The sequence below is a fragment of the Selaginella moellendorffii genome, unplaced genomic scaffold (assembly GCF_000143415.4).
Source record: "Selaginella moellendorffii unplaced genomic scaffold, v1.0 SELMOscaffold_6, whole genome shotgun sequence".
Classification (NCBI taxonomy): domain Eukaryota; kingdom Viridiplantae; phylum Streptophyta; class Lycopodiopsida; order Selaginellales; family Selaginellaceae; genus Selaginella; species Selaginella moellendorffii.
In genome coordinates this window covers 2,440,358-2,459,330 of record NW_003314267.1, presented here as the reverse complement: position 1 = coordinate 2,459,330, position 18,973 = coordinate 2,440,358, and the positions used below count along the sequence as shown (strand labels likewise).

The window sequence follows — 18,973 nt, the reverse complement described above, 5'->3', positions numbered from 1 at the left end:
ATTCCTTTGTTCCGTGGTGGAGAGCGCTCGTTCACGTTTTCTCTATTGTCAACGTAGCGTCTTTATCTTTTGACGTGTCAGAGCAGTGTCGGTCGACCGCTACGAGTAAGAATCCTGGCCCTTGGATACGGACAGGCAAGCAAGCCTTTGAGTAAGATTTTTTGCGTGCTTGCAAGTTCGGCCGCTCTTGCTTCCTTGGGAGTGATTCGTTTCTTCTTTTCTTTTCAGCCGCACTGGGAACTTGCGTCGCCAACACTGAAGTTTTCTGCTTCTTCGCCGGGTGGAATGGAGGAGCTGGACAGGCGTGTCCCCTGGGATCTCAGTTGCTCGGTGGAATCTGGAACGAGCAATGGAACCGAGGCCTTAGTTTCTAGAACGGGGATGGAACAGCAGGAGGATGGGGAGCAGGTAGAAGATAAGAGGGAAGAAGAACAAAACGAGAGGGGTCGCAGGAAGTATGGTTGTCCGCACTACAGGCGGCGGTGCCGTATCAGAGCTCCGTGTTGCAACGAGGTTTTTGGTTGCCGGCATTGCCACAACGAAGCAAAGGGCGAGGAGGCTGACCCTCGCGAGAGGCACCAAATCCGTCGCGAGTCTGTAAGGCGGGTCATTTGCTTGTTGTGCGACACGGAGCAAGACGTGCAGCAAGTTTGCGAAGGCTGTGGAGTGTGCATGGGGAGCTACTTTTGCTCAAAGTGCAACCTTTTCGACGACGACACGGACAAGCACCAGTACCACTGTGACGCATGCGGCATTTGTCGCGTTGGAGGAGCGGACAACTTCTTCCACTGCGACCGTTGTGGCTGCTGCTACTCGGTGGCTCTCCAAGGCAAGCACGTCTGTGTGGAGCGAGCAATGCACCACAACTGCCCGGTGTGCTTTGAGTTCCTCTTCGACTCCGTGAAGCAGATAACCGTGCTCCAGTGCGGCCACACCATGCACGCCGACTGCTTCAATGAGATGCGGTTGCACTCGAGGTACACTTGTCCTATGTGCTCCAGGTCGGTGCTGGATTTGTCCGAGTACTGGCAAACTCTAGACAAGGAGATTGCTGCCACTCCCATGCCGGAGGCCCTGAGGGGGAAGACGGTGTGGATGCTGTGCAACGATTGCAATCACAAAGACGAGGTACCGTTTCATATTTTCGCGCTTAAGTGCCCCGGTTGCGGCTCTTTCAACACCAGGCAGACAAAGAGACCGCCATCTCTTCCGCCCACGGCCGCTGCTGCGACCAGCAACACTGCCAACGACAGCCACTCGAGCAACAGCAGCAGCAACAGCAACGACTAGAAAACAAGGAGGAGTTCGTTGTGGCGCCGACAAAGAAGAACCAGACGGACGAACGGGTCAAACTCTGGTCTGGCACCGTTTTTCTTTAGCAAGATACAGGGAACAAGGCAGGAGGAGGAAAAAAACAGGAGTATTTTGGAAGGAATCCCCGAGGAGTGGGATGTGTCTTCTCACACTTTTCACAAGCATTGGGATCTTTACACCACAACAAACAAACAGCGAAGAAACAACAGATATAGATGGATAGACGAGACACACAGGATTGGGATTTGGATTTGGGAAGGAGAGGAGGAAGAGAAGAAGATGAAGACGAAGAGTTCGTGGAACTTGGTGGTGGCATAGCGCAGTGGAGAGACGGGTCTTTCTCACAGGATACACGCAAAGCTAGCTAGTCATTGAAGAAACGGCGTGTTCCACGCCACTAGCTATACCACCGCTGCGTTTCTTGTGGGACAAGAGATTGACTTTGGAACAGTGAAGAGATTCGAAGCAAAAGAAGAAAAGGAAAAGCTCTCCCAAGACCCGACCCTTGGCGCCGCCGCTACCTAGATCGATCGACAGGAGAAAAGCCAGCCAAGGAAGCAAATCAAAGCAAGCAAGCCAAGCAATTGGAGCGTTTCTCGTTTGGAAGTTCCCGAGGAAGGAGTCGGGACAAAAGGAAGAAAAGAAAAAAAAGAAGAGGTACTCGCTGCCGAGAAGGAAGATTTTTTCGTCCGTTTTGGGAGAGGTTTGTTTCGTAACGACGACCTCGTTTGTCGACCACGAGAATATTCTTGTAACTGGAGGATATTCCAGTGCAAGAATGGGGGATTGGAGACAAGCCCTAGCTTTTTTGTCTGGCGCTTGTCTGGGCATTCCCGACACGCCTGACTGCTTGATCTTTGCGTAGAGCATGTTCTCTAGAGAAGATTAAAAACCCTATTCTTCCATGGATCGATCTGATAGAATCTTGGAGAGTTCGTGGATTGGGCAGAGCTTTGAGCTGATCACACGACCCACGATGGGGGCAAATGCCAAAGTGGGGCATTTAACGCCGCGGCGTGTCCCACACCCGCCGCCGCCGTTCCTTGCGAGATAAGGAAGCGAGCGTGGATGGGTGGGACTCCACCGCATTTTTACTTAGACTAGGCCTAGGTCTCCCAATATGTACAAGGTTACGGGGCCCTCACGAATTATTCCTTTTACAATCCAAGGTAGAGATTCCAAGATTAATCCAGAAGGATGGAATCGCGATTGAGCGTTTTCTTTCCCTCTTCAATGTTCTTTATGAATGAGACGGGGCAAGCAAAGACTGCTTTTTCTTGCTTCGCTCGTAAATCCGAAGAAAAGTAAAAATGCTGCAAAAAAAAAAAATGGCGAGTGATTGGCGATCGTAACGGCCAATCAGACGAGATCTAAAATGGCCTACTCTATCCCATCATCATGCCAAGTTGCCCTAGGACAAATCTCAACCGCCCAACGAACAAAGGGACAGAAGCCGTAACCGTTCGATGGACATAAATCCCGCGCCGCAGGAACGGCGCCATCCTGACCGTCGGATCTGTTCACGATTCCGGATCGGAATGCCACAAAAACAGTTTCCCTCGATCCCCGTTGCCCTATATATGTGGCCGGCTGTTTTGTTCTTGTTGGCTATGGCGGATGGGGGCTAGGGTTTGATCCAGTCCAGTGAGAGGAGCGCCAAGATTTCCAAGATGTCCGTGGCGGTGGTGGAATCCGGCTTGCATTCGACGCTGTCGCACCAGATCGAGATCGCGACGGCGGCGGAGGTTTTCAGCCAGGAATCCCTGGCGCGCGGCGTGGAAGAGCAGATCCGGGCGCTCAAGGAGGGCGTGATGGAGTATGGCTGTGCGCATTACCGCCGGCGCTGCTTGATCCGGGCTCCCTGCTGCAATGGGATCTTCAATTGCCGCCACTGCCACAACGAGGCCATGAACGCCAACGAGGCCGATCCCTCCAAGCGCCACGACCTCCCCCGGCACAAGGTAGAGCGCGTCATCTGCTCGCTGTGTGGATTGGAGCAGGATGTCCACCAGGTCTGCTCCGGCTGCGGCGTCTCCATGGGCGATTACTACTGCTCGATCTGCCGCTTCTTCGACGACGACGTGAGCAAGGGCCAGTTCCACTGCGATTCGTGTGGCATCTGCCGCGTCGGCGGGCAGGAGAAGTTCTTCCACTGCGACAAGTGTGGCTGCTGCTACGCGGTGGCGCTCCAAAAGGGGCATTCGTGCGTGGAGAACTCGATGCACCACAATTGCCCGGTTTGCTTCGACTACCTCTTCGATTCCATCAGCGACATCACGGTTCTGCGCTGCGGCCACACCATCCACAGCGAGTGCCTCCGCGAGATGACCCTCCACGCGCAGTTCTCGTGCCCGGTGTGTTCCAAGTCGGTGTGTGACATGAGCTCGGCATGGGAGAGGCTGGATCAGGAGATCGCCGCCACGCCCATGCCCGATGCCTACCGCAACAAGCTGGTGTGGATCCTGTGCAACGATTGCGGTGGATCCTCCGAGGTACCATTTCACATTGTTGCTCACAAATGCCTCCACTGCTACTCCTACAACACCAGGCAGACTCGACGATCGGCCTCCTCTCCGCCCATCTCCTCCAATTCATCGCCCAGTTCGTCCTCCTCCCCCGATTCTTCTTCCTCTTCTCAATCTCTCTACTGATCAATCGATTTCTCGGCTGCCCTTCTCGATTTTCTTCCCGATTTCCCCGATTTCTCCTCACGCATCGCATTTATTCCTCTGGATCAAAGACGAAGAACAGCTAAACAGCCAAACCAAAAAAGGGTCCGAATTGGCGAGGCCGAGCGCTCTCGTGTCGGATGGTTGTAAATTTCTCTCTATTTTTATTTTTTTTACTGATTAAAAGAAATATTTCTATTGTTGGGTGGTTGAATCGTGCCCGTCGGATGGCTGTCGGGGGTTGCATCCCAGCCGTTAGTTGCTCACGAACCCTAGAATTAGGGTTAGGCGATGGAGGATCGAAGGACGCGGCTCAATACGCGAGGGCTCTACATCTTCACCGCGATCGTGCTGGGCGTCACTGGCTACTTGATCTTCGTCAATCGGCAGCCCGACAGGAATTCGCCAATGATGCTGTCGCGGGAGCGCGAGCGCGAGCGCGATCAGATCAAAGAGTGAGTACTTGCGGAAAGAGAAAAACGGAATTTAGACAATGTATGTGAGAGTGACAATGAAGAAGAAGCTCTCTCGATTTCTATCGGGGGGATAGAAATCGCTGGAAATCTCTAGAGAATTTAGGCAAACTCGTTGATCAAGCGCGATCGCAAGCGCCCTAGCAGCTCCTTGCTGGTCTCGCACAGGGAGCTCGGGAAGAGGGTCGTGCAGCGCGGGCGGGAGATCGTGATGGGGGTCTCCTGGATGTACGCCGCCTGGGAGAGATACTCCACCCTCTGGAAAACAAAGCGATCGGATCGATCAGTCAATCGATGGAGGAAAGAAAAAATTTCTAGAGACTTACCTCTTTCAAGACGAGGATCTGGTTGTGCTGCCACACGACGATCGCCAGGAGAGCCGCGAAGAGCACGGTGCTAAGGACGAGAAATCCCAGGCTCTGGAGCCGATACGCCTTGTAATCGCGGCCGAGCTCTTGCATCCATCGCAGTGCCGCCGCGGCATCGATGATCTTGGCGGCGCTCTGCGATTCTTCTTCCACCGCCTCCTTCTTCTCGGGAATCACTGGCGCCGGCGCTGGAGGAGGAGGATCGACGACGCATGATTGGGAGGCGCGATCGTCATCACCGCGGTCGCGGCCATCATCGCCGCCAGCTCGCTGCTTGTCGCAAAGGATGTAATCCTCGTAGACGTCCGCCTCGATCAGCATCCTTCCTCCTTTCCCCAATCCAATCCCTAAAATCCAAACAAGGCCAAGCCCAAAAATATACCCCTTTCTTCCTTCCATCGCTCGAATATCCCTAGCGAAAGATTTCGATCCATCGCCAGTTCCATGAACGCGAAATCCTCCTCCGAGAAGCGATCGTCCACTCACATTGATCCAAGAGCGGCAGCAGCAGCGACGGGATCTCGGCAAGAAACGGTGAGAGTTTTCTGATCGATCGATAGATTTTTATCTTCTTTCTCCTCTTTCTCTCCCTCTTTCGATCGATCGATCAATCATCGATGGATATTTCTTGGATCAGATTGTGGATCTGAGCAAGCTGGAGACGGCGGCGCTGAGGCGGTACCGGCGCCACTTCAAACTCGTACGCATCGATCGATCGCTTCTCTTTCTGGCGTCCTGATTTTCTTGCAGCCTGTTAGCCCCAATTCTTCCAAGGAGGAGCTGCTAGAAGCCGTGATCCGACATTTCGCGTCCCAACAGGCAAGCCCCACAGCCAAGCGCTCCACTAATCGATCGTTTCTATCTCTTCTTGTCACAGCATCTGGACGAGTTCCAAGTGATCGCGCGATTCGCCAAGAGGCTCAAGAGCTAGAGCACGAAGAGTTTTCCTTTTCCCGGAGTAAGATTATTCGTTGGGCATATTCGCGTGAAAATATTTTTAGGGTTTTAGGTGATGACGATGGAGGAGGAGCTCGCGGAGCAGGGCGAGGGCGGCGACGAGGAGATGGAGGACGAGGATCGCACTCCATCGCTCCGGCTCGGCGACGACGACGATGACAACAACAACAGCCCGAATGCGGCGGGCGATGACGACGAAGGGGTGAGTAGGGATCCAAATTCCACTCCGGATGCTACCGACGCAGTGCCGATCGAGAATGTGAATCGTGGGGATGGGAATGAGGAGGAGGAGGAGGAGGCCGCCCCCGGGACTCCAGCGCCAGAGACTCCAGAGATGGAGATTCCAGCTGCTGAGGGAGGCAACAACAAGAAGAAGGGAAAGGTGAGCCAGAAACGCAAGCAGGGGGACGAGGGGGCATCCGCGGCGGCAGCGAAGAAGCCAAAGAAGAGAAACACAAACGTTTGGAGCAAGAGCACGACGAGGAAGAGCAGCAAAAAGGGGGGCAGCAAGACACAGGCGAAAGCTCTGGAGAATGAGAACTCGGTCTACCTCAGTCCCGTGGTTCCCAAGATCGAGGATGGGCCGGACTTGCCAGTTTTGCTCTCCAAGCTCCAGAAGGCCGAGAAGGTGGAGCTCAGCGCCGACCAGCTCTCGGCTGGGAGTATCAAAGGGTACCGGATGGTCCGAGCTACTCGGGGTGTTGTGGAAGGAGCTTGGTACTTTGAGATCACTGTGGAGCACTTGGGGAAGACTGGGCACACGCGGCTTGGGTGGTGTACGCAGAAGGGTGATGTCCAGGCTCCGGTTGGATACGACAGTCATGGATATGGCTACCGGGACCTGGAAGGGAGTAAAGTCCATGCAGCGCTCAGGGAGCCTTATGGAGAAGCCTACATTGAAGGTGACACGATTGGCTTCTACATCAACTTGCCGAATGGTGCTGCTCTTGCTCCAAAGCCACCGGAGATTGTGAGCTTCAAAGGCTTGCCTTACACTGCCGAGACGAAAGAGGAGCCTCTCAGGCCTTTGCCTGGTTTGTATCGACTCTTGTTTCTTTTCACCGTTTCGTAACGACGTCTTGGTGCTTTCTGTTTTCAGGAGGCGAGATTGTGTTCTTTAGAAACGGTGTGTACCAGGGCTGTGCTTACAAAGATATCTACGCAGGACGGTACTTTCCTGCTGCTTCAATGTACACGCTTCCGAACGAGCCAAACTGCACGGTTCGATTCAACTTCGGTCCGGACTTTGCATTCCCAATCACGGATTGGAAGGACCATACGCCTCCGCAGCCGATGTCGGCCGCTCCTTTTGCCGGTACCCACGAAATGGAGGCAGTGGCAGCGATTGCAGCAGCAGCAGGCGGGAGACTGCAGATGGAACCTCTGAAACAGGTGCCTCCATGTCTAATTGATCTCGTTCTTTCTCAAAAGTTTGCCTTGTTTTTTTCCCACCAGGAGACTGATGCGGGTGGTCAGGAAGCAGGAAATGGAAACGGCCACAGCAAGTCCAACTCCCCGGGAGAAGCCGCAGAAAAGAAGCCGAGAGGCAAGCCACCAAAGCCAGGGTCTGCGAAGAAGACCACACCGGGTAGCAGCAAAAAGAAAACGACGACAACGTCAAGCAGCATCATCAGACACAGCTTGCAATTAGCAGTAGAGGTACCGATCGAAAGCACAGATGCGATCATTTCCCAGGTGGATGAAGTTAGAAGGATAGCACAGGAAGCAAGCTTCTCTTAGGGACAGGGAAATTCAATTTTAGTTTACACTGGTTTTAGTTTCCATAGCTAGGCAGGAAGCAGGATTTAGGAAGGGGAAGAGTCTGGAAAGCCCTAGCTACTGTCCAAGTGGACTTTGTGGGTTTTGGTTTCTCTTCCTTGGTTTTGGGCGACGATGATGAGCAACATCAGCCGGATCGGCCTTTCAACCTCTTCTTCTTTGTCTTGCTTTTCGTTCCAGGCCCCAGCAAATCGGTCTAGATGCTACTCGATTCGTCCTCAACGCTTTCGGGTGGCTCGGTGCAGCAGTAGTGCTACTGGTAAGTCGGATTCTTGTTTGTCTCTCGAGTTGCCGATTCACTGTAATGCAGACGGAGCTCCAGCAATAGCGAAAGAGTTTCAACATGTTCTACTGCCCATCATCGATAAGAACCCGTATCTGTCGGATTCGACTCGTCAGGTTGCAAAAACTCAGTTTTTTTCTTTGATTGATTCTGAGTGCTGTTTCTTTCTTTGTTTTTCTTTTTGTAGGCCGCGGCAACAGCTACGTCTCTAGCGAAGAAGTATGGCGCAAAGATCACAGTTGTGGGTACGTAACTTCGTTTTTTGTTTGGGTCCATCACGTCCATTATGAATTTGCCGTGGCTGCAGTGATTGATGAGGAGAAAAAGGAGAAAGACTACGAGCAGAGACTTCAAACAATTCGCTGGCACCTGGAAGAAGGTTGGGATTGATATTCATTGGTAAACTTGTGATACATTTTTCTTTTGTAGGAGGAATCCAAGACTATGGGATGCTGGAAAAGATTGGAGAAGGCAAGAAAGCAGCAGTGGTAATAGGAGAAGTTGCGGATGACATGGGGCTAGACTTGGTCGTTCTCAGCATGGAATGCATTCATTCCAAGCACATTGATGGGAACCTCCTTGCAGAATTCGTTCCTTGCCCCGTGTTGCTGCTTCCCTTGTGAGAAATTCACGCGTGTCTGGCTACTGACGATCTTTCTATATTTTTTAATTACAGCTAACACTTGCAATGCGATAACAGTAACAGTTTGTCTCGAACAAAACAGATCAGCGTCAATGCATTCTCCCTGCGAAGTCTCAAAAAACAGGTACACTTTCAATCTTCTCTCATTCTCTCTTGTAGCACGGCTGAAAAAAGCTATTTTTCACTTGTTTGCCTGCAAAGGAAAAGAACAGTGAGGGAGTTCACAGCGAACAAGCTTTTGTCTACCTGTGAGTACAAGAAGGTTCCAAAAATCGCAATGGCTGCACCAATCAGATTCACAGGCTGCACCGGCGTCTTGAAGATGAAGATGGACGCCGCAATGACAGAAACTCTCTTCATGGTGTTACCAATGCTGAAAGTCAGCGGAGATATCTGGTCCAGCGACATATACGAGACTTGGTTGTACAAGTGGTAGAAGACGCTCTGTGCGATCACCCACCTGGTTAGCAGACGGACGGCGTGAGAAAGAAAGAACGACGGGGAAGGCAGAGTCTCAAGTTTGGAAGTGACCAACGTTACCAGAGGAATGGGGGACCGATTGCTCGAGACGCAGTTTGCCAGCCAACGTTCCAGTTGTGAAAGCCTTCTATGGCGATTGCGAAGGGCGTCAAGATGGCCAGAGACATGATGCACAGGCAGCCGTAGTAGTTGAGGCCGCTGACCTTCTTGCTCATGCCTCTCTTGGAGAAGAAGTTCCGGAAGACAAAGGCAACGTTGGAGATGTTGGCTCCCAAGAAACCTGTGACAAACAGGAGCTCGATAAGTCGAAGAAAAGAGGCAAGCGAAGAAGAAGAAAGTACCTATCATGTCGAAGTTGAGCTCGGTGGCGGCGGACAAGCAGCAACCTCCAACGACTGGCAGGAGTGATAAGTAGACGGGAAGAGGATACCTTTCTCCGAGGAAGAGTCGCGACAGCACCACGCTAAACGCGGGCTCCGCGCTCTTGATGATCTGCGTGAAGGCCACAGCACTCCTCGCCATGCTGATGGTCGCAGCGACGTGTCCAATGGAATGCGCCACTGCCACCTGAAAAGCTTTCAAGGTGAGTTCGTTCCTACGCTCTCTTTGGTTTCGTTACTTCAAGTTCGTGGACTGACTAATGAGTTCTTTGGTTCTTACAGGGAAGAGATTCTGCCAGAACTGCATGTCCGTGTCGGGAGCTTGGATGCATCCCGTCATCCACGAGCCGAGCATGATGACGGTCCCGGCGAAGAGCGCCATGACGGAGGTGAGCCACGGAAACGGGTAAACGTTGAGCACCTTCTTGTTGTAAACGTTGAAGATGATGTTGAGCCCCCACCAGGAGACGAAGTAGACGGCGATCCTGCCCGTGCCGCCACCTTTGTCGTCCTTGAGCCGCTTCGCCGCCTTGGTCACCTCCTTCTTGGTGGTCTCGTAAGTTCCATCCGGATCGCTGCTCTCTCGCTTAACTCCGATTCTTCCAGGCTTGAGGAACGAAGGACCCTTCCGCTGGTGGAGGCGTGGAAGCTCCGGGCCGAGGTGCAAGCCGGGATCCAGGCTCTTCAAGGGCTGGCCGAGGAGGTATCCACTTCGCTGGAAACGCGTGGGCGGTGCTCCACCACTGTCCCGAAAGGTATCAAAGCTTCCTCCCAGTGTCATGGTGACGGTGGTGGCTGTTGTTCTTCTAGTTTGCACAGGCCTCCAATCTCTCCTCGCTACTGACGACGATGACGCTCCTCCTCCTCCTCCAAATGCGAATCTAGTGCTGTAACTCCGCCTGCCGCTAGCGCTGCCGCCGCTGGATCCACTGGTGCTGCAATTCCCGGAGCACATCCGCTGCTTCTCGCGCAGCATGGAGGCGCACTGCGGCAGCGCCAGGCCGGAGACGCTCAAGCTCGCCATGGCCGCGATGGTATGGTTCTTCGGGGCTACAAAGAAGGGATCAATCACCTCGCTTCTCGATGCGCCGCGCCGCGCATCCTTTCAGCCCAACTGGCCGGCCGAGTGGATTTGGAGGCGGCGTCGCATCGTGGATGGATCGATCGGGAGAAAGAGGAGAGAAGAAAGACCTAATCTCTTTCTCCTCTCCCGGATTTTCAAATTTTAACAGGCGCGGCCGTTGGAACACGCAAGCACTGTACGGTGGGGCAAGCCTTCTTTTATATTCCTGGGCATATTCTTTATGACGTACATGGTATATTCTTGTTCACGTAATTCTTATACTATTTATAAGCTTCGATTTCTCGTCCATTGGCAGGCTGCATGGGCCTTGCGTTGCTTCCCTATGGAGTAAAAAAGTTAATAAGAACTTCACTGTGATTGACTTACGTTGACATAGCTGTGGATGAACTGGAACTGGTCAACGGACATGCGGCGATTCTTCTTGACCACGTACCAGTCAACGCCCTCCGTACAGGGTGGGCTGGTCAGCGAGCCCGAGTAGCGGTAGTACGGCCTGCCCACCATCTTGAGTAGCGTTGGGTTGAGCTCGCCCAAGTTTTGGGTGGAGTTGAGTGCATCGATCACCTTATATTATCAGTTTGATTATTTTGTAAATATTTTGAATAGAAATCCAAGAAAGAATGAAATATTCCTACCTGGCCAATGAAAGTGTTTGGACGCCCGAGCTTGAAGTAGAATGCTACGATCGCAATGCGGCTGGAGTCGTCAGTGCTGTTATGGACGAGATGGACTTCGGCAGGAAACCTTTTCAAGAGAAAAACCAAAATTTCATTTCATTTCCGAAGAGAAAAGCTTACGTTTTTCCTTCCAGCATATGCTCGCTGGGCGAGTGGACACGGATCTGGACTAGCTTGTACTGGGTCGCGTTGATCATCAAATCACCAGCATTGTCTGGGAAGTTAAGCTGGAACAAAGAAAACAAAGTATATCATTTCCCAGGAGAAGATCGAAGATCAAAGATCAAAGATCTCGGAGTGTAACTTACGACCACATCCTCTTTCCAGTCCAGAACCGTAGCGATGGCAGTGGAGTTGTAATTGGAGTCGAGCTTGTGCAGGGTTTTGTCGCGCAAGACCGTCTCTTTGGTGAGATTGATGGGCGACTGGAGTGAGCCGGAGCTGCACAGCGTCCACGATCGGTGGAGGCTCGCCCATCGCTGCGGCCCGCGCGGGCTGTTGTTGGAGTAGTCATACTCTCGATCAGAAGCATCTAAACAAGCACGAAAGCAAAGAGATAAAAGAGTTTCATAAGAAGAGAGCTCAATTGGATGGAATGATCAGTTCAAGCAATGAGTGCAGTACCGCTCGAGTGGATTAAAAACGTCAAGAAAATCGCAAGAAACGCGGCGAAGCTGCGAAGATTTCTTGCCATCGCTCGGCCCGTATGATCCACAGAGCTAGAATGACAACGAGGAAAAGATCACTAGCCACTAGCTAAATAAAAAAGAAGCTCTTGGCAGAGAGAAGTGTTTTGTCAAAGGGGGTCTTTGCGTGGAGGCGCGCTTTGCTTGGCATGACTTTATACGGTCGCAGCCGGTTGTTAGCCAATGTTTACTTCATGAGCTCGTCACTCGTGATCAGCAAAAGTGGCATGGCCTCATCAAACAATGGCCAAAAATCGGATCTCCATTTATTTTCTTTTTCAAAGCTAATCACGAAAGGGGGCGATCACGAACTTGAAAGACTATAGATTTGGAATGGATATTTACAAGTGTAGAAAAAGAAAACTACAAAGATTGGAGCTCTTCTTCCCGCCACCATTTCAATGAAGTGGTGGAATCCAGCCGAGGAGTGCTTCGCCCTGAATGATTGGTCCCCTGCTATCTGACTGTTAATTCTTCACTTCGTCTCACTGCTGTTCTTCGTTCCCAGTCTTCCTTACTATCTAACTCTATCGTGCTATGTCTCGTTACCTACGTGCTTCTACTACTCACTCTGCTACTTTCTGCTCGCGCTACTTAACTACTGCTCTTGCGCTGCTGCTGCTGCCTGAAAGTCTGTGGCTACCACTACGTGACTGAACTTTGCGCTCCAATTTTAGGGTTAGGGATTATTTGGTATCTTTCAAAAACGAATCTTCCAAATATTCGAAAGAAAATGGGCTATTAGACTTTTCTAGCCAAGGTTCTTTGCTTCGCGGCATGCCTCACAAGATTTTCCTTGACAGCCAATCCCTTTCGTCTCCTCACTGCGTCAATCAACCGCTTCGCAAATCCCCCTCCTTGTTCTTCGTCCCTCTCTGGAAAAGCTCCCATCTCCAGTCCATCATCTCCATCGTCCTCGGCTACTTCCCAGTGACTAAACCGCAGCTGGGGGCTGGCCGCTCCAGACGTCCTCTTTCTCAGCTCCTCCGCCAGGCCAAAGCTCTCCGCCACGGGGACAAACGCTACCACCGCAAACACGTCCCTCCCTTCCGCCATCTCCTCCTTCACCACCCTCGCCCGCCTCCTCGCCAAAACTCCATACATTTGTCCCAGGAACAAGGAGCTTGTGCTCACCTCGCACAGGTACATCGCCTCCACAAGCCTGGGATTTCTCTTCGCCACTGCTTCCAGGCACGCCTCCTTGATCACCTTGATAACTTGTCCCGAGTTTTCAACGCCACCATGGCCAGCATTGCTGCAAGTCGCCACCTTGATCCTGAAGGCCAGTCCCCACAGTGGCTCCTTGCACAGCGGACCGGCGGTACAGGCCAGCTGAAAGCCCGTCACGATGCTGCTCTCCAGGCTCGCACTGTCTTCCTCGCTGCCACAGCTTTGCAGGAGCTCCGGCGATGAAACGAGGAGATTGGCTCCACAGCACGACCAGATGATTTCGCCCAAGAGCTCCCTCTTTGTTGCTGCATTCGCGAGAAGATGAGCTGCCAGAGTCTCGGAGCAACAAGTCTCCTTGCCGGTTTTGACGAGGCCCGAGCTCTCGATGGCTTCCAGCACCGAGCTTGGCAGCCTCCAAACCTCAACACTTCCTGTGTACCTGCGGTTTGGAGTGGTGAAGCTCACGCATCTCTCCTTTCTTCCTTCTTCCTGTTCTTCTTCCTCCGATCGCTCGCTCGTGATCGCACTGTCGTCGTCAATGGTTTCTCGGAATGCTACCAGAGGAGCCGAGACTTCAAGCTCCACGCGAGCAAACCTCTCCCTCAGCTCCTTCACGCAGAGCTCGAGATGAACTTCGCCTGCTGCTGAGAGCACGTACTCACCAGTGCTCGAGAAAGTCACCTGGACCATGGGATCGGCGCGGTTGAGAAGCTTGAGTCCCTTCAAAAGCTGTGCCAAGTTCGCAGGATTCGACGGCTCCACCGCCACCCTCACTATCGGAGCCGCCTGGAAACTTAAGCCCGCGAGTGGCCAGCAGTTTGGAGATGAGCTAAGTGTCGCCGTCTTGAGAACCTCTTCCCCAAGTCCCTGGATCGCCACCACGTTTCCAGCCGCTGCCTTGTCCACGGGCTTGAGTCCTCGGCCGATCATCACGTAGAGAGCCGTGACAGTCGCCACCTCAAAGCTCCGTTTGTCCGTATCCACGGTTGGATCGTAGACATCCGAGAGCACGTAGACTCTCTGACCAGCAACAAGGACCCCGCTAAACACCCTCGCGAATGCCAAGAAGCACTCGTCTTCTTCATCTCCTCGACCACGAGGAATCATCGAAGCCGGGACCGCGAACATCTTGGAAACGTAAACCACACAAGGAGCTCCGCGGCTGTCATCACACTTCTTTACCGACATTCGTGCATGCTCAATCTCGTCGAGAAGTTGCTGCTGGCTCGGGCTGATCAGGGTCGAAAAAGACGACGCTGCTCTTGGCGGGAGTAAGTGATTGCTTCTGTAAGCCTGTGCTCGAGCCGGGTCCGGGAGAGCTTGGACAACCATGTCGAGGAGCTTGTCCGAGAGTGGAAGCCATCGGCTCATCACGGCCTGGAGAGACGCCCTGCCTCCACTTCGTAGCTCTCGCTCTGGAACCGAGAGCTTCATGACGTTGATCACCTTGCTCAGGATCTTTGCCGACTCGTCGCCAACTTTCTCTAGCGACGAGTAAACTTGCCACAAGCTCTCCAGGACAAGTCGCACGAACAGAGGCTTCCTCGTGTTGGGGGCAGCGGTCTTGGCCCCGTTTGGAAGCTCCTGCTCGGACACAATCTTGTGTTTCTTGTCCTCTGTTACCAAGAAGAAGCCCCCCCATAGCTTCTCTTCCAGCTCCCGAGCAGTCACACAGTGATCCAGCTTTATCTCGCAAACTTCCACAAGATCGTGTGTTCTAAAAGCCCACCCGTCCAGAGCACTCGCAAAGGCCACATTCCCAGCCACCGGAGAGAAGTCCGCAAAACCACTCTCTTCTTCGTGCTGTTCTCCGTCGCGGAAGAAGTAGCTCTCGGATCGAAAGCCACTGACAATGCCGTTCACCTCGGCGATGATCCGCTCCATTCTCCGGTAGGCCTCGAGCGGCGAGAGCTTGAGCTCCGTGACGAGCCTGTCCACCTTGTTGAGCACCAAGCACGGCGCCACCCTCTCCAGCCATGCCTGGCGGAGCACAGCGTGGGTCTGGACGTGGATTCCCTCGCAAACATCCACCAAAACGAGCGCTCCATCGCTCAACCTCACTGCCGTGGAGACCTCGCCGCAGAAATCGATGTGCCCCGGCGAGTCGATGAGATTGATGGCGTGATCGCGGTAGCGGAGGGCAATGGAGGCGCTCTTGATGGTGATGCAGCGCTGCTGCTCGTCGTCGAGGAAGTCGAGGTAGCGAAGCTTACCCGCTTGCTTGGGGTGGACGACGCCATCGCCGGCGGCGGCGATGAGATGGTCCGCCAGCGTCGTCTTGCCGTGATCGACGTGGGCGAGGATACAGATGTTGCGCGTCCTCTCTCGCAGGCCTCCATCGCTGACCATAAACCCTAATTGCCTGTCTTTAGGGTAGTGTATAGCATTATATCAGCTAGATTCCAGAATTTTCTAAGAACTAGAGCTTTCCCATTAGTATCAAGGCGCGATGATGCGCAAAGAAAAACAATGCACGATGAAAGAAAGAAACTTTCTAGCTAACATGGAAAGACCTCTTCGATGCAAATGCCCACTTTGGGTATTTTGCGCACCCCGCGGGCATATTCTTCCTTCCTCAGGGACGAGCAAAGCCTGGCTGCCACACAAAGCAGGCCTTTTCCAAATCGTGCCAGCGCCCATCCGCGTCGTCGCCCAAGTCGAATGTCGCCACAAACTGTAGCCATTTCAGCACCACCAACTTGTCGCCGAAGAACGCCTTCCAGTCGGAATCGTCGTCGCAGAGGCCGCTCAGGAGGAAATCCAGCTCGTACGAGCCAGCACCGAGCCTGGACCACGCACCACCAACCAGTTCCCAAAGCTCAAAATCGTTACCCCGCGATTTCCTGGCGAGCGCGAGCGAGCGGAACCGCACACTCGTCGCCGCATTCGGATCCACGCGCGCTCTGGTCGCAGCCGCTGGGAAAGGAGGGACGTTTCTGGGCGGCTGGCGGAGCTCCTGGTGGAACGAGCAGGCTTTGGCCCAGTCGGCTTCTTCTTTCCAGAAGAAACCTTCGTGGGAATCCAGCTTCTTGGCTCGTTGGTGGCCGGGATCGGCGACATGCACCGAGTAAGAACCAGAGGAGTCGCTCTTGTGCTCGATGGAGACGTAGAGACCGGAGATGTCGCCAAGATCCGGATCCGGCAGCTTATCCCACAATCGCAGCAGAGGATTGCCCACAAAGAGAATGTATGATCCAGCTTCGTCTTCGCAAGAACCAACTACGAGGCCTCGAGAGCTGCTGTTCCACGATCCAGGAACTCCAGAGAAGAGGTAGCGTCCTAGATTCTGGGTGGTCGCCCACGACGGCAGCAAGGATCTCATGCTGGCGATCACGCAATCGAAGGCCGGGCCGCGCGAGTCCCGGACCCTGCCATTGGATTCTTCCACAATCCACAGCCGTGTCGAGAGCTCTTGATCCACCGCCACGCGCCACAGCTTGGAGATCCCCCTGCTCGCAATCATTTCCCTGGGAGTCATCTTCCCCAGGATCTTGGCCCAGACCTCCACCGGCAAGTCGTCTCGATCGATCTTGGATTTCCTGGGCCTGCGCATGCGCGGGATCAATGCCCAGAACGACGTCGCAAGCGCTGCTGCGAGAGCAGCACAGCCGATCGCAATGAGCTTCGAATTCGCCCACACACTGCCGGCCATCGTCCCCCTGGCGAGCTCTCCACGCTCGCGCGCTCAGGAAGCACGAAGATGTGCTGGACGGACAGGATGGATCGCAAGTGTTTGGACAGCCTCGATCCATCGTAAGTCCCCATGATCACAAAATTCTGTTAGAGTGCACCCGTACACATTTCTGACATGTATCGTTTGGATTTGTTACCAGGCTTAGAGAGTATATTCTGGTATATATTGGTTCATTGGTAAATTCGTATTCTTTTTTTTTTTTTTACCAACTGTAAGGCTCGTAGATTCCAGATTCTCGTGGATCACATTGCAGAATTCCTTCGATAGTAGAGTGTAAGAACTAAGAATTGATCACGCCCAAAGAAATAATGGATATTTACATACGTGAGATACAGACGGGAACATTGAGTTATATGGACGGGTTTCTTGCCACCAAGAAGAAATCACTAAGGTAGCTGCGGAGGTATCACTGATGCTCATCTTGCGTCGGGCTTAGAGAGGGTCTAAACCGCAATATGATAATACTATTCTAAATGAATGAGATTTGCTCGTCCGTGAGGAAGGAAGAATATGCCCGCGGGGTGCGCAAAATACCCATTTGCATCGAAGAAGTTCTTTCAGGTCTTTCGATGTTAGCTAGAAAGTTTCTTTCTTTCCTCGTGCATTGTTCTTCTTTGCGCCTTGTAAGATACTAATGAGAAAGCTCTAGTTCTTAGAAAATTCTGGCCAGCGCACTTGCTAAAAAACTCAAATCCAGCTTTTTCGACTTGCGACACTCCAATTGACATCTTCTTTCGCTGCTTTTGCGAGCACGCCATCAAAGCCGCGATGAAAGTCCGCGCGTCCGGCGTAGCTTCTTGAGATGTCTGGATTTGCGAGAAGAGATCGAGAGCAAAGTCTTCTTTGCCATCCTTGCATGAGTGCATTCCACGAGAGCACGTCATGGAAAGCCATGCTATCGAAGATCAGTGCCTGATCTGAGTTCCCACACTTGGCAAACATGTCCACAGCCACGGCTACCGCGAACAACCAAAAGCAATGCCTGAGACGAATATCCACACTGGTCGCCATCGAACACTATGAGACAATGCCGCTGATGATCAAGATTTCTATGCACCATGCTCACGAAACGTTTCTAGCGAAAGACCCAAGCTACCTCGATCGATCAAAATAATTACTGCCGATGAGAAATGCTGCTGCTTCCTCAGTGCTCATCCAAAACCCTAGAATCCATCTTCTCGTTTAGCCCTTTCATATACAGCCGTCCGATTTAAAACAATCTGACGGCATACATTCAAAAGTGATTTTCGCTGATTGAAACTCGGTGTTCCAACATGGTGGCTCGCTCGGCTTTCCAAATTAGTGTGTACGCGCACGACCACATTTTCGAGGTATATATATCATTCAAGGCAACGGTTCATCATAAATCCAGCGATCCTCGTCTCCAATTAAAGATTTCTCCCCTCTTGATCGACTATGGCTGTGTCCAGATCTCACGCTCTCTCATTTGCTTTGCTCTCATTCTTCGTGTGGACAGTAGTCTCATCCGATCCAGATCCACTCCAGGACTTTTGCATTGGAGATCTCAACGTTGTCCCCGGGATCAATGGATTCCCATGCAGGAACGCCTCCGCAGTCACGGTCGACGACTTCATCTACAGCGGAATCGTCAACTCCTCCAACACCACAAACATCAACAGCTCAGGTGCCATCTTTGGAACTGTGCTGAGATTTCCAGGCCTCAACACTTTGGGTCTCTCCATCGCTAGGCTCGACTTTCTCCCCGAAGGAATCATCCCTCCACACACCCATCCCAGAGCCTCGGAGATGGTCTACGTAGAAGAAGGGACCGTCTACGCCGCCATCGTCACAGCGGATAATCGTCTGTTTGCTCGAGTGATGAACAGGGGAGAAGTCATGGTGATTCCTCGCGGATTGATCCACTGGCAGATGAACGTAGGACGTACCAATGCCAAGATCATCGCCATTCTCAACTCCCAGCTTCCCGGAATCCAGTTCATTGCCAGATCCATGTTTGGATCCCGACCCGAGGTCCCGGACGAGGTGCTCGAGAAGACGTTCTTCTTGGGCGAGCGTAGCATCAACCAAGTCCGATCCAACTTTGTTTGAGATTGTCCCGTTTATAAAATTCTTTTCTCCTTAGTTGTGGATTCGTTGCAAGCTTGTCCCTCGCATTCCATGAAGCGACCAGAAAAGCAAAGATGGAACTCTACCTCAATGCTAGAAAATTGCTCATGGGCTCCTCCACTCGCATCCGTCTCTCGAACGAGCCGAGCAAAGTCACCAGTAATCTCCGCAAGAGCACGTGCTCAAGCGATGGAGCCGACTAGCGTCTGTCACAGTTATAGATCGTCC

At 52.7% G+C, this 18,973-nt stretch overlaps 7 protein-coding genes and 1 pseudogene across 8 annotated transcripts; 4 read left to right on the top strand and 4 right to left on the bottom strand.

Annotated features, from left to right (window-relative positions):
- Positions 1-19: 19 nt before the first annotated feature.
- Positions 20-2,219, top strand: LOC112344818 (E3 ubiquitin-protein ligase MIEL1-like). Of its 2 annotated transcripts, none has more exons than XM_024670225.1 (2): positions 20-105; positions 229-2,219. In XM_024670225.1, exon 2 carries the CDS (start codon positions 286-288, stop codon positions 1,288-1,290), a length of 1,005 nt encoding a protein of 334 aa, XP_024525993.1. In that variant the 5' UTR covers positions 20-105; positions 229-285; the 3' UTR covers positions 1,291-2,219. The 2 variants fall into 2 exon arrangements, with proteins under 2 accessions (XP_024525993.1, XP_024525992.1); XM_024670224.1 differs by having other exon boundaries at positions 59-151.
- A 694-nt stretch (positions 2,220-2,913) lies between these two features.
- Positions 2,914-4,197, top strand: LOC9634665 (probable E3 ubiquitin-protein ligase RZFP34). Its single transcript, XM_002965915.2, has one exon. It carries the CDS (start codon positions 2,985-2,987, stop codon positions 3,963-3,965), a length of 981 nt encoding a protein of 326 aa, XP_002965961.2. The 5' UTR covers positions 2,914-2,984; the 3' UTR covers positions 3,966-4,197.
- Positions 4,198-4,453: 256 nt separating this feature from the next.
- Positions 4,454-5,254, bottom strand: LOC9636028. The gene is made up of 2 exons (XM_002965566.2): positions 4,783-5,254; positions 4,454-4,714 (listed from the first exon to the last, which is right to left on the bottom strand). Exons 1-2 carry the CDS (start codon positions 5,221-5,223, stop codon positions 4,559-4,561), a joined length of 597 nt encoding a protein of 198 aa, XP_002965612.1. The 5' UTR covers positions 5,224-5,254; the 3' UTR covers positions 4,454-4,558.
- A 451-nt stretch (positions 5,255-5,705) lies between these two features.
- On the top strand, positions 5,706-7,563 carry LOC9634664 (protein TRAUCO). The gene is made up of 4 exons (XM_024670342.1): positions 5,706-5,782; positions 5,826-6,815; positions 6,881-7,173; positions 7,237-7,563. The coding sequence occupies exons 2-4, from the start codon at positions 5,837-5,839 to the stop codon at positions 7,519-7,521; spliced, it is 1,557 nt and encodes a 518-aa protein (XP_024526110.1). The 5' UTR covers positions 5,706-5,782; positions 5,826-5,836; the 3' UTR covers positions 7,522-7,563.
- A 1,097-nt stretch (positions 7,564-8,660) lies between these two features.
- LOC9634663 lies at positions 8,661-10,370 on the bottom strand (annotated as a pseudogene).
- Positions 10,371-10,672: 302 nt separating this feature from the next.
- LOC9634662 (alpha carbonic anhydrase 7) lies at positions 10,673-11,801 on the bottom strand. The gene is made up of 6 exons (XM_024670742.1): positions 11,732-11,801; positions 11,416-11,639; positions 11,228-11,334; positions 11,066-11,174; positions 10,797-10,994; positions 10,673-10,750 (listed from the first exon to the last, which is right to left on the bottom strand). The coding sequence occupies exons 1-6, from the start codon at positions 11,799-11,801 to the stop codon at positions 10,691-10,693; spliced, it is 768 nt and encodes a 255-aa protein (XP_024526510.1). The 3' UTR covers positions 10,673-10,690.
- A 655-nt stretch (positions 11,802-12,456) lies between these two features.
- Positions 12,457-15,312, bottom strand: LOC9636027 (elongation factor-like GTPase 1). Its single transcript, XM_024670741.1, has one exon. It carries the CDS (start codon positions 15,310-15,312, stop codon positions 12,535-12,537), a length of 2,778 nt encoding a protein of 925 aa, XP_024526509.1. The 3' UTR covers positions 12,457-12,534.
- Positions 15,313-18,073: 2,761 nt separating this feature from the next.
- On the top strand, positions 18,074-18,727 carry LOC9634661 (germin-like protein subfamily T member 2). The gene has a single exon (XM_002965913.2). The coding sequence runs from the start codon at positions 18,074-18,076 to the stop codon at positions 18,725-18,727; it is 654 nt and encodes a 217-aa protein (XP_002965959.2).
- Positions 18,728-18,973: the final 246 nt, after the last annotated feature.

Excerpts from the sequence above, each read along its gene's own strand:
- LOC9634661 (XM_002965913.2), top strand. The coding sequence starts at position 18,074 with ATGGCTGTGTCCAGATCTCACGCTCTCTCATTTGCTTTGCTCTCATTC.
- LOC9634664 (XM_024670342.1), top strand. The coding sequence starts at position 5,837 with ATGACGATGGAGGAGGAGCTCGCGGAGCAGGGCGAGGGCGGCGACGAG. Across the intron at positions 6,816-6,880 it reads GCCTCTCAGGCCTTTGCCTG|GAGGCGAGATTGTGTTCTTT; the intron begins GTTTGTATCGAC and ends TTCTGTTTTCAG. Across the intron at positions 7,174-7,236 it reads AGATGGAACCTCTGAAACAG|GAGACTGATGCGGGTGGTCA; the intron begins GTGCCTCCATGT and ends TTTTCCCACCAG.
- LOC9634665 (XM_002965915.2), top strand. The coding sequence starts at position 2,985 with ATGTCCGTGGCGGTGGTGGAATCCGGCTTGCATTCGACGCTGTCGCAC.
- LOC112344818 (XM_024670225.1), top strand. The coding sequence starts at position 286 with ATGGAGGAGCTGGACAGGCGTGTCCCCTGGGATCTCAGTTGCTCGGTG.
- LOC9636027 (XM_024670741.1), bottom strand. The coding sequence starts at position 15,312 with ATGGTCAGCGATGGAGGCCTGCGAGAGAGGACGCGCAACATCTGTATC.
- LOC9634662 (XM_024670742.1), bottom strand. The coding sequence starts at position 11,801 with ATGGCAAGAAATCTTCGCAGCTTCGCCGCGTTTCTTGCGATTTTCTTG. Across the intron at positions 11,335-11,415 it reads ACTGGAAAGAGGATGTGGTC|CTTAACTTCCCAGACAATGC; the intron begins GTAAGTTACACT and ends TCTTTGTTCCAG. Across the intron at positions 11,175-11,227 it reads CATATGCTGGAAGGAAAAAC|GTTTCCTGCCGAAGTCCATC; the intron begins GTAAGCTTTTCT and ends TCTCTTGAAAAG.
- LOC9636028 (XM_002965566.2), bottom strand. The coding sequence starts at position 5,223 with ATGGAAGGAAGAAAGGGGTATATTTTTGGGCTTGGCCTTGTTTGGATT. Across the intron at positions 4,715-4,782 it reads AGATCCTCGTCTTGAAAGAG|AGGGTGGAGTATCTCTCCCA; the intron begins GTAAGTCTCTAG and ends TTTGTTTTCCAG.